At 43.0% G+C, this 15,995-nt stretch overlaps 1 protein-coding gene across 6 annotated transcripts in view; it reads right to left on the bottom strand.

Annotated features, from left to right (window-relative positions):
• LOC117363042 (cyclic AMP receptor-like protein A) overlaps window positions 1–15,995 on the bottom strand; it is a 646,660-nt gene that overhangs the window by 607,655 nt on the left and 23,010 nt on the right. For all 6 annotated transcript variants that reach the window (XM_033950231.1, XM_033950230.1, XM_033950233.1 and 3 more), the window contains one exon: window positions 5,691–5,743. In XM_033950231.1, the coding sequence (XP_033806122.1) occupies window positions 5,691–5,743 (53 nt within the window). The remainder of the gene's footprint in view (window positions 1–5,690; window positions 5,744–15,995) is intronic.

Genomic DNA, 15,995 nt, shown 5'->3' with positions numbered 1-15,995 from the left:
CCATGAACCCCCCCTCCTGAACTATCACGGCAGGAGGGATGCCCAGTCCCTCCTGTCCAGCACTCCCGAATCCACCCCCATGTTCCCCAGGAGAGATGCCCACTCTCTCCTGCCAGAACACACCCCCCCCCCCTCAACGATCACGGCAGGAGGGATGCCCGAACCCATCCCAATGTTCCCCAGGAGAGATGCCCACTCTCTCCTGCCAGAACTCCCCCCCCCCCCTCGAATGATCGTGGCAGGAGGAATGCCCAGTCCCTCCTGCCCAGCACCCCGAATCCACTCCAATGTTCCCCGGCAGGAGAGATGCCCACTCTTTCCTCCGGAACCCCCCAAACAATTGCAGCAGGAGGGATGCCCAGGCCCTCCTGCCCGGCACCCCCAAATCTACCCCAATGTTCCCCAGCAGGAGCGAAGCCCAATCCGGGCCATAGTCTTTGGAACAAGAATGAGCCTTGTGTATATGTTGTAAGCCTTACAGAGTTGAGACACAGTGTATGTAGGTTGCTGACAGATTAAAGCTGATTCAGTCACTGCTTGTTCTTTTCACTGAAATTTTGTCATAAAAGTGTTTAAAATATCTTGTGATTTTTCTAAAAGCGAAGATAAAGTTCTAGTTAGAAATACCAAAAAGTGGACAGAGCCTGCTTGCTCAGTTATAATCTTTTTTTGACCATCTTGATATCATTTTCGCATATTATTTGGACTACAATCAATACTGCTGCCCTTACACCAAAAGGACACCAGTGGCCATGTTATTTTAGAATGGCCGCTACAAAACAGGATTATTTTCCTATAACATATTTGCTTCTTTTTCCTGTTAGAATAGAATCTCGGACTCAATTGCATTTCACTTTGGATGATGGATTGCGCTTCTTGGTCTTTTAACAACGACGAAGCAAGGAACACTCCCTTCTTGGCCCTTTGTTGAAGACTGACAACATTTACAAACTGGTGGGATGAATTCTCTTTAAAACAAAAAAAAACAAAAGTTGGATTTCTGAAGTCACTCAACTATGCAAACCGGGGCAACAGGGATCACTTTTGCTACTGGAGAAATCAGTCTTTATGAATGTACCAGCCTGAGATTCAGTTCTCATCCTGCTCGTCTCAACCTTTTATCCTTCTGAGGCAGATATATCAAGTAACAATTTGTACTAAGGATATCATATTTGTAAAGCATACCTGTAAAACACTTTAAACGCAGATACTACATGGGTAATTAAGCAATACAAACAACAACTATATAATCCATTCCAAGAAATATTTATTTTAAGTTCAGCTAACTGAATCAACCCTGAGGCTGAAGCCCACTGAAGAGCTGACATTTGATCTCTAATAATGTTTGGTTCTGAATTCTTGAATCTCTTACTTAACTAGCTTGCACCAACCAGTATGACCCTCTGCTTCAAGGATCACCAGCTAAGGACATGTTGAAAAACAGAGTCAGATTCCCATGACTGACAGAGAAAGATTAGGGCAGGCCATGGAGCTCTCTGGCTTAGGTAAAGTCACAATATGGACCTGCAAGAAAACAGACCTACTGTGCTTGCTGTTTTCCTTTTGCCAGTACGTACTCACTAAAATCCAAATTCCTATTGGAGAATGACAAGGAGACAAATTTCCCCGGCAAGTTCTTTTCCTCAAACCCTTTAAAATCTTAAGTAGCAACATTCTAGAGCCGATTGTGATGTCATAATGCCTCATTCCACCAATGCCTGAGCTCCGTCCTCATCTGCACAAGCCTCAAACCCTTTCAAATCCTAAGTAGCAACATTCTAGAGCTCAGAATTGTGATGTCATAATGCCTCATTCCACCAATGCCTGAGCTCCGTCCTCATCTGCACAAGCCTCAAACCCTTTCAAATCCTAAGTAGCAACATTCTAGAGCTCAGATTGTGATGTCATAATGCCTCATTCCACCAATGCCTAAGCTCCGTCCTCATCTGCACAAGCCTCAAACCCTTTAAAATCCTAAGTAGCAACATTCTAGAGCTCAGACTGTGATGTCATAATGCCTCATTCCACCAATGCCTGAGCTCCGTCCTCATCTGCACAAGCCTCAAACCCTTTCAAATCCTAAGTAGCAACATTCTAGAGCTCAGATTGTGATGTCATAATGCCTCATTCCACCAATGCCTGAGCTCCGTCCTCATCTGCACAAGCCTCAAACCCTTTCAAATCCTAAGTAGCAACATTCTAGAGCTCAGATTGTGATGTCATAATGCCTCATTCCACCAATGCCTAAGCTCCGTCCTCATCTGCACAGCCTCAAACACTTTCAAATCCTAAGTAGCAACATTTCTAGAGCTCAGACTGTGATGTCATAATGCCTCATTCCACCAATGCCTGAGCTCCGTCCTCATCTGCACAAGCCTCAAACCCTTTCAAATCCTAAGTAGCAACATTCTAGAGCTCAGATTGTGATGTCATAATGCCTCATTCCACCAATGCCTGAGCTCCGTCCTCATCTGCACAAGCCTCAAACCTTTCAAATCCTAAGTAGCAAAATTCTAGAGCTCAGATTTGTGATGTCATAATTGCCTCATTCCACCAATGCCTAAGCTCCGTCCTCATCTGCACAAGCCTCAAACACTTTTCAAATCCTAAGTAGCAACATTCTAGAGCTCAGACTGTGATGTCATAATGCCTCATTCACACAATGCCTGAGCTCCGTCCTCATCTGCACAAGCCTCAAACCCTTTCAAATCCTAAGTAGCCAACATTCTAGAGCTCAGATTGTGATGTCATAATGCCTCATTCCACAATGCCTGAGCTCCGTCCTCATCTGCACAAGCCTCAAACCCTTTCAAATCCTAACGTAGGCAACATTTCTAGAGCTCAGATTGTGATGTCATAATGCCTCATTCCACCAATGCCTAAGCTCCGTCCTCATATGCACAAGCCTCAAACACTGTAAAATCATAAGTGGCAACATTCTAGAGCTCAGATTGTTAAGTTATGGATACAGCAAGTAAATGGTGTGGAAGGTTGGAAGTTTTTGGAGTTTGCAGTTTTAAATTATCAGTGCTGTGTTTTACTGTGTTCTACAGTTGGAGTGTAAACTTCTGACCTGTGTGCCTGCACCTGGGTTTCCAAGGAAACTGGAAGGTGGAGGCAGATAGTTAGGCACCTTTGAAACTGCCTTTGGTTTCCAGAAACCACAGGGTAATGTGAGAAGCCGAGCCAGTCCTTAGGACTTCCTGGAAGGTGGTCTCAGAAAAGTGACCTCACTCCCAAGGAGTCTATTGCACGCAGGACAACCCAGCTGATCACAACTAAAACTCAAAAGTCTATCCCACATAAATAGACCTGGACTTTGGACTTACAGCAGGATCCATCCAACAAGGAGGATTCCAATGTATCTGAATTATTTACATCTGATTGAGACTTTGTATATAAATTTGGAGATTTGGAAAGAAAACGCTGTTATTGTCCTCTTCTGTGTTCCAAAGAGAAGTAAAAGGGTTGAGTGATTCAGCAACTTACTTGTGTGGTCTAACATCACTGGGAGAGTGAGTGGAAGTCTGACACTTGATTGTTGTGGAGTCCAACTGTGGAAGTTAGCTCCTTATCTGGTCCTCAACAAATAAAATAACTTTATGGGATGTTGCCCGTACTCTCCGGGCGACACCAGGGATGACCCCGTGTACTTGGTTGCGGGAAATGTATTATAGGGTGACCTTGTGAGCTTACTTTACTCGCACACAGTTATATTATAGTGGAGGTCTCCCTACACCAATATGTCATTAAGTGTGGACAGGGGGAGCACACCTTGGGACATACCTTCTGGTCCTGCCCTATAGTCTCTTACATGTCAGGCTTGATTGGGAGAGTTTTGAGGAGCACACCAGCCCAGTTGGTTCTGGATTTGCCTGAGGATTGTGGCCACCTACCCCGGGGCCACTTGACTTAGGAAGATGAGCCTGTTGGCCCGTAAATGTATCATTCAATATTGGACGGTTCAGGACCCTCCGGCGTTCTGGCATTAGCGGAACCAGTTGAATCAGTTGGCTACCTGGGAGGCACAGGATGCTGGGGGGGGGGGGTCATGGATGAGGAAGCTTTTGTTCCTGAACATCTGGAAACCCTATTTGCAGTCCTTGCACCCAAAGGGTCGTAGTGCCATCTTAAGGTGGTTATCCTAATCAGGGCAGTTTGCAGTTGACAGGGTGGAGAGTTTCAGGGGGAAGGGGTGGAGAGTACCTGAGGGGTGTTGGGTCTTCTTGGAAGTTGCTTTTGGATCTGGTCTTTTGGGATGGGAGGGGGGTATACGGTTTGGTATGTTTCTTCTATGATTACTGTTTCTTGGTTCAGCGGGGGGTGGCTGATGGATGGCCTGCTCTAGGGCTCTGGTTAGTGTTATTGTATTTCTGGAACTAGGTCTGTAGGGGGATAAGTTAGGTAGGTGACTTGTATTATGTACCTATAAAATGTTGAAGACTGTTCTTATGTTGTGGATGTTGCTCCAGTGTTCCATTCTTGATTTTGATATCATCTGTCTGCTTCTGTTGTTTTGCGGATTTCATCAATAAAATTGTTTGAACATAAAATAACTTTATGGGCCCTATGCTAACATCCAGCAGAAACAGGGGGTTACATTAGTTTATATCACAGAGGGGAATCTAAGATGTTAGTCTCTGATAAAATTAAAGCCTTCTTTTCATGTCAGATACATGTTATACTGAAGAACCTTTGTGCTGACTATAGCTTTTACTAGACCAGGGGTGGGCAACTCCGGTCCTCGAGGGCCGGAATCCAGTTGGGTTTTCAGGATTTCCCCAATGAATGCATGCGATCTATTTGCATGCACTGCTTTCAATGCATATTCATTGGGGAAATCCTGAAAACCCAACTGGATTCCGGCCCTCGAGGACCGGAGTTGCCTACTCCTGTACAAGACAGTTTACAGCTTCACTGAACAGTCTTTACCATAGATTTCCTCAAGTTTTATACTAAAAACAAGAACTACTCTGAATGGCCAAGCACTGTTGAACTCACTCTGAGTTATACTGGCAATTGTATGAGGCTCCTATTCAGTTAACCTTTACTTCTGTAATCTTAGTGTTATCAGCCAGATTCTAGTTCTTAAACAACTTTCTTTAAAACATGAAGTAAAGAATAAACACTTACAATTGATGATTTCAAGGCAGTTCAACTTTCACAGAATCTTTTCACTCTACCAGCATATTCTATTCAAAAGGAAGCTGGGAGTGTGTCCACACACCTTGTGGAGAATAACTGTGCTCCAGACTTAGACAGAACCTAAGCTGTGTTAGACTTTTAGAAATTAAGGTGAAAACCTGGGAGAACAATGCTAGACTCAGGTTCTCATGCTGCCATGCGGTCTTACAAATTTGGCAACTGTTCTCTCTCAAACTGAAGAAGAAGGGCAGGCTTAAGCTCTGTTGTTGAAGCCTAGTTCTCTGAAAAAAGCAAAGCTTTCTGGGGATTTAAGTCCACAGAGCACACTTTACTTTACATCTTAGCATAAACACTTAAATGTGTTCTTATACAAGAAACTGAGCAAATGCCCACATAAAGGGGGGGCAGAACACCCGTTTTCACATTATTAATAATTAGTGCTGACACAGTCCTTTCATATATTGCTGCATCTATTTAGAGCAGTTTTCTATATTGAAGAGATACACGTAGCAATTTATAAATATTATGAGAGAATAAAATCTTACCATCCAATCAAAGAGAAGGCAGCAGTTGCTCTCTTGATTACAATAATTGTTGCCTGCAAAAGCAAAATCTTTCATTATTTTAAAATGAAAAGCAAATAGAAGACAAAGGAAATCTTAGCAATCACTTTGCACCTGGTTCCATTTACATTGCTTATGTTTCTGTAAAATGGAGTTGTCTGGAGCTACAAAGCAAAGAAAAAAAAAACTTAGGGTTTGGTTCAGGAGACTATGTCATGCCACAATCAACAGCAGAAACTAAATCCTTTGTAGGTAAACAAAAATAAATCATCGGGGGGGGGGGGGGGGGGGAAACAGCAGAAGAGCACCATCTCTCTTCTGTTTTGATCTGACAGCACCTGCTAACAGCAGCAGCACCAACTAGAGACCGTACTTGTAGGAGATTGCAATTGCCTCTCTTGATTCTCTGGCCTGTTACTGCCTCTTTTGATCTTGGCCTTTAATTTCCTTTTTCAGAATACAATTGTGTGCCTTTAATTATCTGAAGAAATAGGAGCATAGGGAAAAATCAGTCAACCCAATGAAAAACGACCTTGAAATTACAAGGTCCTATGTAGGCAACTGATGCTTAGAGTTATGTGCTACTGCCATTAACACTGGTGATTTTACCACAAGTCTCATGCAAAGGGACTTAAGCATTAATGATGTTAAAAAGAAATTTAAGTTCTTACCTTGATAATATCTAATCTAATCAGGATTTCTTAATCACACTTATCCAGTACAGATTCAAGGTGATTTACAGGATAAGAGGCTCACATTTTTCCAATAGACAGAGATAGTATGCTGAACAATAGAGCTGTCCATGCCTGCTCATGAGCATTCCGCAGAAGATATCAATCACAACTTTTCAGCTCCTCCTCCTCCTTTCCGGTCTCTGCTGCCTCCTTCTGTTCGTACCAAAGCTGGCGACAGCCCCTCTGAAAAAGCAGGGGTATGGGGAATTCCCCCAAACCAGGTATTTGATCTGCTCAGATGAATTTTAAAATAGTCATTGAATGAACAGTAATGTAGTTAAAACATTAACAAGCCTCTGAGAGGAACAATGGAGGTAAGAAAAATACATAGAAACATGAAGGCAGATAAGGCCAAATGGAAAGAAAGAGAAGGGCCGGCGGTGTGCAATCGGGCGCACAAGTCTTGCCCCGATGTCAACTTCGGCGTCGGAGAAAAGGTCCGGGCCAGCCAATCGCTGGCCCAGACCTTATCTCCGATGTCAGATTTGATGTCAGGGCCCTTGGTGGAGTTGAGGCAGCAGGAGTCAGCCGCTGCGGTGTCGGCAGCAGGAGTTGGCAGCAGTAGTCAGCCGCTGCCGTGTCAGCAGTGGCATCGGGTGTATGCTGCGGTCCAGGAGTGCAGGAGGCAGGAGCCTCATTTTGGTCAGATAAGCAGACTTTTTGGTCTTCCGTGGAGGGATCTTCGGGCACCTGAGATGGTAGTGCTGCAGTTCCTGTGATGGGGACTTGAGAATCGTTCCTGTGGCAATTTCAGGGGTGGGTGGGTGTAGCTTTGTGCAGGTGTGCTAGTGGCACTGGTGGGGCATGGCTTGGGAGGTGAGCCTCTTGTTATTTGGGGTAGTGGGGTGTTGGTAGGTTGGGGTTTACCAGGGTTTGGTGAAGGGGTTTTATTTTGCTTCTTATGGTGCCTACTAAAATGTCTGGTTCCAGGGGAGGGAGGGGTGGTGGAGCTCGGAGTGGTCGTTCTACAGCGGTGGTAGTGCCTGTGGGCGGACCAGGGAGGAAGAATCAGCAGGAAGGAAGGCAGGTTTCATGGAGTTGTGGCAGCAATGAGTGAGTGGTGGACCAAGGAGGAGGAATCAGCATGACAAGGAGGAAGGCAGGCAGGCTTCGGTGTGGGAGGGAGGAAAGACAAAGGCTGGAAGGCAGTGAGAGAGAGGGGGCAAGAACTCGGGACATAGGAAGGAAGGAGGAAGGGAGAGAATAGAAATAGACAGTTGTTAGGCCTGAGAAAGTAAGGAAGGAAAGAAAGAAAAAGAAAGAACTATCTAGTGCAACCAGAAATCACCAGACAACAAAGGTAGGATTTCAATTTAGCGATCAAAATCTGTCTGCTGCAGTATATTTGTCTATTTTTTAGGGGGCTGGATTCAGAGGCACAATTTGGTTCAGAATATTTTTTTCTTGGTTTTTCCTCCTCTAAATCTAGAGTGCATCTTATGGTCAGGTGCGTCTTATGGAGCGAAAAATATGGTACATATTGAGATCTTTAAGTTTGTCCCCATACTTCTTATGATGAAGACCACAGACCATTTTAGTAGCCTTCCTCTGGACCGACTCCATCCTGTTTATATCTTTTTGAAGGTGTGGTCTCCAGAATTGTACACAACAATCTAAAAGATCTTTCACCAAAGTCTTAGACAGGGGCATCAATACCTCTCCGCATGCATCCTAGCATCCTTCTAGCTGTTGCTGTCGCCTTGTCAACCTGTTTGGCCACCTTTAGACCATCACATACTATCATACCGAAGTCCCGCTTCTCTTTTGTGCACAAAAGTTCTTCACAGCCTAAACTGTACTGCTCCCTCGGATTTTTGCAGCCCAAATACATGATGGCTAAGAAAGCAAATATAATGTTAGGAATTATCAGGAAAGGAATGGAAAACAAAGATGAAAATGTTATAATGCCCTTGTATTGCTCTATGGTACAGTTGCACCTTGAATACTATGTGCAGTTCTGGTCACCGTATCTCAAAAAAGATATAGCAGAATTAGAAAAGGTAGAGAAGAACGATGAAAATGATAAAGGGTTTTGGATGACTTCCCTATGAGGAGAGGTTAAAGCAGCTAGGGCTCTCCAGTTTGAAGAAGGAGTGGTATGATAGATGTTTATAAAATATTGCGTGGAGTGAAAAGGGTAGATGTGAATCATTTGTTCACTATTTCCAAAAATACTAGAATTAGGAGGCATGCGATGAAGTTACTAAGTAGTAGATTTAAAACAAACCGAAGAAAATATGTCTTCACACAATGTGTAATTAAACTTTGGAATTCGTTGCCAGCGAATGAGTGAAATCAGTTAGCTTAGCAGGGTTTAAAAAAGGTTTGGCTAATTTCCTAAAAGAGAAATCCATAAGCCATTGTTAAGATGGACTTGGGGAAATTCACTGCTTATTCCTAGGATAAGCATCATAAAATCCGTTTTACTACTTGGTATCTAGCTAAGTACTTGGGACCTGGGTTTGCCACTGTTGGAAACAGGATACTGGGCTTAATGGACCTTCGGTCTGTCCCAGTATAGCAATTTTTATGCTCTTAAATAAGGTGTTTTTAAAACGTTGGAGAACTTAGAAAAAAAAATCAGAAAATCCAAGAAGGCCACCATAGCAGCATTTTAACGCCAAAAAAACAGCTTTAAAACGCTTCAGGGCTAACGATAAACAACAAAAAATAGGATTTTAGAGGAGGGAGAACAAAGCCCTAGCTGCAGACACAGTCAAAACATAGTTTTTCAGACATGCAAATTCTTGGACTGCTCATGCCTCTCCCATGAGCAAGCCCCATTTTCAGTCACACACAAGAATTTACACATGCCTAGCAAGATATGAACATACATTTTAATTATCAATTAATACCAATGATTGATTATTAGCAATTAAATTGTGCACACCCCCAGATCTGCATGCACAGTTTTTTGCACCATATATACATAGAATCCAGGGGCATGTGCATAAAAGTGGATGATTTAATTTTGCAATGACGTGTTCACTTTCATTCAGTGCAATCTGGGATTTGTACTTCTCCTTGGCTATTTCTAACCTTTATTATTCCTTCCCGGATGACCTGCCATTCCTTATAACTGAAGCTGGCTTTATATATTTGTGTAGTCATCAATTTGTCTTCGTTTTGTTCATCCTCTCTTCCAGGCCCTCAAATAAAATTAAGACTCCAATTATTCTCGAGAAATGGGCTGCGACATGGCAAATGAGGTTTAACGTGGATAAGTGTAAGGTGATGCATGTCAGTAACAAAAATCTTATACACAAATGCAGGATGTCTGGAGCAGTATTCGGAGAGACCCCCCAGGAAAGAGACTTGGGAGTACTGGTCGACAAGTCAATGAAACCGTCTGCGCAATGTGCGGCGGCGGCGAAAAGGGCGAACAGAATGCTAGGAATGATTAAAAAGGGGATCACAAACAGATCGGAGAAGGTCATCATGTTGCTGTACTGGGCCATAGTACCGTGTTTCCCCGATGATAAGGCAGGGCCATCAAATAAGACAGCCCCCCCTTTTTAGAAAAAAATGTAAAATAAGGCACCCCCCCCCGCAAATAAGCCACCCACCGATACCTGCGCTTACCCGAATCGGGTGGTTCGGTGGGTGACTCCGTGTGGTCCCTCCGTCTACCGTATTTGCCTCCATGGCTGCGTGCCGCGCCTCGTCATGAAGTGAAGAGGAGGAAGTGACAGGACTGCAGCGCGCGCACGTGACTCCGCGCAAGGAAACACAGGCAGCTTCCCTCATCCCTCCCTAACGGAGACTGCAGGAGTTTGTTCACGGCCAGAACATCCAAAAGTGAGACACGCAGACAGGTTCGTATTAAGTTTGTTGGATGAAAAATCGGTCGGTCGAAAAAACGGTCGGCAGAAAAATCGTACTGTGTATGGCCAGCTTTAGAATGGGACATTAAATGGTACAGTATATGATGAATTACAATGGGACATTTAATGGTACGGTTTGTAATGACAACTACCGTTATTACCATTATACTGTACCATATACAGGTAATAAAATTCTGTTTTTTTTCAACAATAACTGTGTACTGTAGTCTTCTTCATGGGTAAATAAGGCATCCCCCCGAAAATAAGCCCTAGAGCATATTTTGGCCTTCCAAAAAAAATAAGACAGTGTCTTACCATCGGGGAAACAGGGTACGCCCCCACTTGGAATACTGCGTCCAGCACTGGTCGCCGTACATGAAGAAGGACAGGGTCCAGAGAAGAGCGGGTCCAGAGAAGAGCGGTTGAAAGGGTACAGAGAAGAGCAACTAAAATGGTTAAGGGGCTGGAGGAATTGCTGTACAGTGAGAGATTAGAGAAACTGGGCCTCTTCTCCCTTGAAGAGAGGAGACTGAGAGGGGACATGATCAAAACAATCAAGATAATGAAGGGAATAGACTTAGTAGATAGAGACAGGTTGTTCACCCTCTCCAAGGTAGGGAGAATGAGAAGGCACTCTCTAAAGTTAAAAGGAGATAGATTCCGTACAAATGTAAGGAAGTTCTTCTTCACCCAGAGAGTGGTAGAGAACTGGAACGCTCTTCCGGAGGCTGTTATAGGGGAAAACACCCTTCAGGGATTCAAGACAAAGTAGATAAAGACAGGTTGTTCACCCTCTCCAAGGTAGGGAGAACGAGAGGGCACTCTCTAAAGTTAAAAGGGGATAGATTCTGTACAAACATAAGGAAGTTCTTCTTCACCCAGAGTAGTAGAAAACTGGAACGCTCTTCCGGAGTCTGTTATAGGGGAAAACACCCTTCAGGGATTCAAGACAAAGTAGATAAAGACAGGTTGTTCACCCTCTCCAAGGTAGGAAGTCATCATGCCGCTATATCGCGCAATGGTGCGCCCGCACCTGGAGTACTGTGTGCAGTACTGGGCGCCGTACCACAAGAAGGACATGGCAGTACTCGAGGGAGTGCAGAGGAGGGCGACTAAACTGATAAAAGGTATGGAAAATTTTTCATACGCTGACAGGTTAAAAATGCTGGGTCTGTTCTCCCTGGAGAAGAGGAGACTTAGAGGGGACATGATAGAAACCTTCAAAATCCTAAAGGGCATAGAGAAAGTGAATAAGGACAGATTCTTCAAACTGAGGGGAGCCACAAACACTAGGGGGTCACTCGGAGAAATTGAAGGGGGACAGGTTTAGAACAAATGCTAGGAAGTTCTTTTTTACCCAGAGGTGGTGGACACATGGAACGCACTTCCAGAGGATGTGATAGGCCAGAACTCTGTACAAGGGTTCAGGAGGGTTTGGATAGGTTCCTGGAGGATAAGGGGATAGAGGGGTACAGATAGAACTTGAGGTAGGTTGTAGAGGTGCTTCAGAAACCACTTCACAGGTCGTGGACCTGATGGGCCGCCGCGGGTGCGGACCGGCTGGGCGAGATGGACCTCTGGGTCTGACCCAGTGGAGGCAACTTCTTATGTTCTTATGTTCTTATTAGGGGGAAACACCCTCCAGGATTAAGACAAGGTTGGACAAGTTCCTGCTGAACCGATATGTACGCAGGTAGGGCTGGTCTCAGTTAGGGCCACTGATCTTTGACTAAGAGCTGCATGTGAGTGGACTGCTGGGTACGATAGACCACTGGTCTGACCCAGCAGCGGCAATTCTTATGTTCTCTTTATTATAGGAATGAGGAAATGAGATTAAATCATCTACCAGGGTTAATAAACTGGCCAGTAATGGAAAACATGAGAACATAAGAATAGCCATACTAGATCAAACCAATGGTCCAGCGAGCTTAGCATCCTGTTTCCAACACTGGCCAATCCAGATCACAAGTACCTGGCAGAAACCCAACATTCCATACAGAATCCCAAGATTCTGGAATCCCAAAGAGTAACAAGATTCTAGAACTCCAAATAGTATCAACATTCTATGCTACTGATCCCAGAGCAAAAAGTGGCTTTGCCCATCTCCATCTCAATAGCAGACTACAGACTTTTCCTCCAGGAACGTGTCCAAACCTTTTTTTAAACTCAGATATCCTAACTACACATCATAAGAATAGCCTTACTGGGTCAGACCAATGGTCCATCTAGCCCAGTATCCCATATTCACAGTGGCCAATTCAGGTTTCAAGTTTCAAGTTTATTTAATGTTTGATATAATCGCAATATCTAAATCCAATGCGATTTACAAAACCAAAAATATCAAAACAATTTCAACAAACATGGTATTAAAAACATTGTGATTATAAAAATACTAAGAAAAAAAATGAGGGGGGGAAAAAATAAAATTGGATTAAATACAATGTAAAAATAAAATAAAAGGGTGGGTAGGACATGAAAAGGCTGGGGACAGTACCAACTTGATTTCTATTTAACAGTATTCCTTGTCCAGATAAGTTCTAAGAAAAAGTAAAATGATTAAACCAGAAAAAGGTCAGATAAAAGCATCCCTAAATAGCCAGCTTTTTAGTAAGCCTTTGAATTTAGCGAGTAGTTTTTCATCTCTAATATTGAGAGGTAGGGAATTCCAGATTTGGGGAGCTGTAACGGAGAAGATCGTGTCTCTCCTTGAATAAATAATTTTTAGTGAAGGAGTAACCAGCAGAGATTTTTCTTCTGATCTAAGAGATCTTGTAGGTGATTATTAAAATCTTTCTAAAAATACTGGAGCTTTATTTAGTAATATCTTATGTGTCAATAGAGCTATTTTATAAGTGATTCTATGATTAACCAGTAACCAGTGATTTTCCCTTAACAAAGGTGTTACATGTAAAAAATTTTTCTTATTCATGATAATTTTTATTGCGGTGTTTTGGAGAATTTGTAATCTACGCATTTCTTTTAATGTAATCCCTTTGTATAGGGCGTTACAGTAGTCAATTTTAGAGATGATTAAAGAGTGTATTATAATATTTAGAGATGATTTATCGAGAAATGCAGAGAGTGATCTAATTAAACTCAATCTGTAGAAGCAAGTTCTTACCAGATCACAAGTACCTGGCAAAAACCTAAATAGTAGCAACATTCCATGCTACTGATCCAGGGCAAGCAGTGGCTTCCCCCATGTCTGTCTCAACAGCAGACTATAGACTTTTCCTCCAGAAACTTGTTCAAACCTTTTTTAAACCCAGCCTATGCTAACTACTGTAACCATGTGAGTATGCCCTGGTTTTTGTACTTTTTGAAAAGGTGAAAAATTGATTCACTCTTACCACTCAGGATTTTTTAGACCCCTCCCTCAGCTGTCTAATTTCTAAGTTAAAGAATAACTACTATCCCTCAACACCCACGCAGTGTTTCTGGTAAGAACAATCATGATACAAGATTCAGTGGTTAAAGGTTTCCTGTATTTTGCTGTTTACCAAGAGAAACTATTTCCTGCCTTATCTGAGCTGTCAGGAAGAGGTAGCTCTCTGCTTCATCCAAATAATCATTTACCACTTTAATTACAATGTAAAAACAGCAAGAAACCAACACCAGACTCTATTGCCCCCCATTCTATAACATAAATTTAGTTACTATGAGCTGGATTCTATAATCGGCACCTACTTTGTTACTAAGTCAACTTGACTACTGTAACATCGCTACTTAGCTATTTCCCAAAAAATTATGCGTAGTGTACAACTAATGCAAAAATGCAGCGGTCAGATTAATCTTCGGACTCAAGAAATTCGATCATGTATCGCCCTACTTCCCGGCAGTTACATTGGCTACCGATGGATAGCACACATCAAGTTTAAATTTGCCTGCTTCTGCTTTAAAGCGCTAAACGGACTTGCCCCTAAACTACATAATTGACCTTTTCTCCTTCTCTGCCAACAGACACAAGAGAAGCTTTCATTCCTACTTCGTTTCCCCCCCAGTTAGAGGTTGTAATCTGAAAAAACACCATGAACACCTTCTTTCACATCAAGCAGCATTGTGGGGTAAAGACCTAGATCAACTGCTTTCGCCCACTACTTATGAGGAATTCAGAAAACGTCTAAAAACTCAACTGTTCCTAAAGTATCTAGACAACTGACCCACTCATCTTCTTTCTCCTCCATAGTGATTCCTCTGTCCTATTAATCTCTTTCTCCTCAACAACGCATTTCCGGTCCTATTAACTCTACTCTTCCCCCCTCTTAAATTCAATCAATTTGTACCTTGCTTAATCTATTGTAAACCGCATAGAACTGCTCGGTGCAATTAAGAATATAAGAATGGCCTTACTGGATCAGATCAATGGTCCATCTAGTCCAGTATCCCATCTTTACGGAGGCCAGTCCAAGACCCAAATAGTAGCAGCATTCCATACAGAATCCGAAAGAATAGCAAGATTCCGGAATCCCAATGAGCAGCAAGATTCTAGAACTCCAAATAGTATCAACATTCTATGCTACTGATCCCAGGGCAAGAAGTGGCTTTGCCCATCTCCGTTTCAATAGCAGATTACAGACTTTTTCTCCAGGAACATGGTCCAAACCTTTTTTTAAACTCAGATATCCTAACTAGTTACCACATCATAAGAATAGCCTTACTGGATCAGATCATATGGTCCATCTAGTCCAGTATCCCATCTTCACGGAGGCCAATCCAAGACCCAAATAGTAGCAGAATTCCATACAGAATCCCAAAGAATAGCAAGATTCCGGAATCCCAACGAGCAATAAGATTCTATAACTCCAAATAGTAACAACATTCCATGCTGCGATCCCAGGGCAAGCAGCGGTTTCTCCCATGTCTGTCTCAAAGGCAGACTCATGGACCTTTCCTCCAGAATCTTATCCAACCCTTTTTTAAACCAGCTACATTAACCAATCTTGCCACATCCTCTGAGTGAAAAGAATATTTTCTCCTGTTGGTTTTTAAAAGTTTTTCCCTGTAACTTCATCAAGTGTTCCCCTAGTCTTTGTAAATCCTGATACAGTAAAAAATCGATCCACTTGCACCCATTCTACTCACTCAGGATTTGGTAGACTTCAATCCTATCTCCCCTCAGCCGTCTCTTTTCTAAGCTGAAGAGCCCCCTAACCATTTTAGTCTTTCCTGATACGAGAGGAGTTCCATCCCCTTTACCATCTTGGTCGCTCTTCTTTGAACCTTTTCCAGCACCGCTATATCTTTCTTGAGATAAGGAGACCAGAACCTGAACGCAATACTCCAGATGAGGTTGCACCACTGAGCGATACAGAGGCAATCTTGTTTACCATCCTTTTTCTAATAATTCCTAGCTTCTTGTTTGCTTTCTTGGCCACCGCCTGCACATTATGCAGAAGGCTTCAGCGTATTGTCTACGATGACACCCAGATCCTTTTCTTGAGTGCTGACTCCCCCAAAGTGATCCCTAGCATCCGATAGCTTGATTTGCATTATTCTTCCAACGTGCATCACTTTGCATTTGTTCCCCCATTAAATTTCATCTGCCATTTGACGTCCAGTTTTCCAATTTCCTACGGTCTTCTGCAATTTTTCACAGTCCGCAGGCATTTTAACAACTTTGAAACGTTTAGTGTCATCTGCAAATTTAATCTCAATCAACTGCTAGGCGTCCTTTATAGAATCCCGCCTAGCAGCGCCTAAGTCAACCACACCTATTCTCTGCCCTTAAT

Source organism: Geotrypetes seraphini, chromosome 6 (genome assembly GCF_902459505.1).
Source record: "Geotrypetes seraphini chromosome 6, aGeoSer1.1, whole genome shotgun sequence".
In the NCBI taxonomy this organism is placed as follows: domain Eukaryota; kingdom Metazoa; phylum Chordata; class Amphibia; order Gymnophiona; family Dermophiidae; genus Geotrypetes; species Geotrypetes seraphini.
Note: the sequence above shows the minus strand (reverse complement) of the source record. Positions and strands in the feature narration are given on the sequence as shown.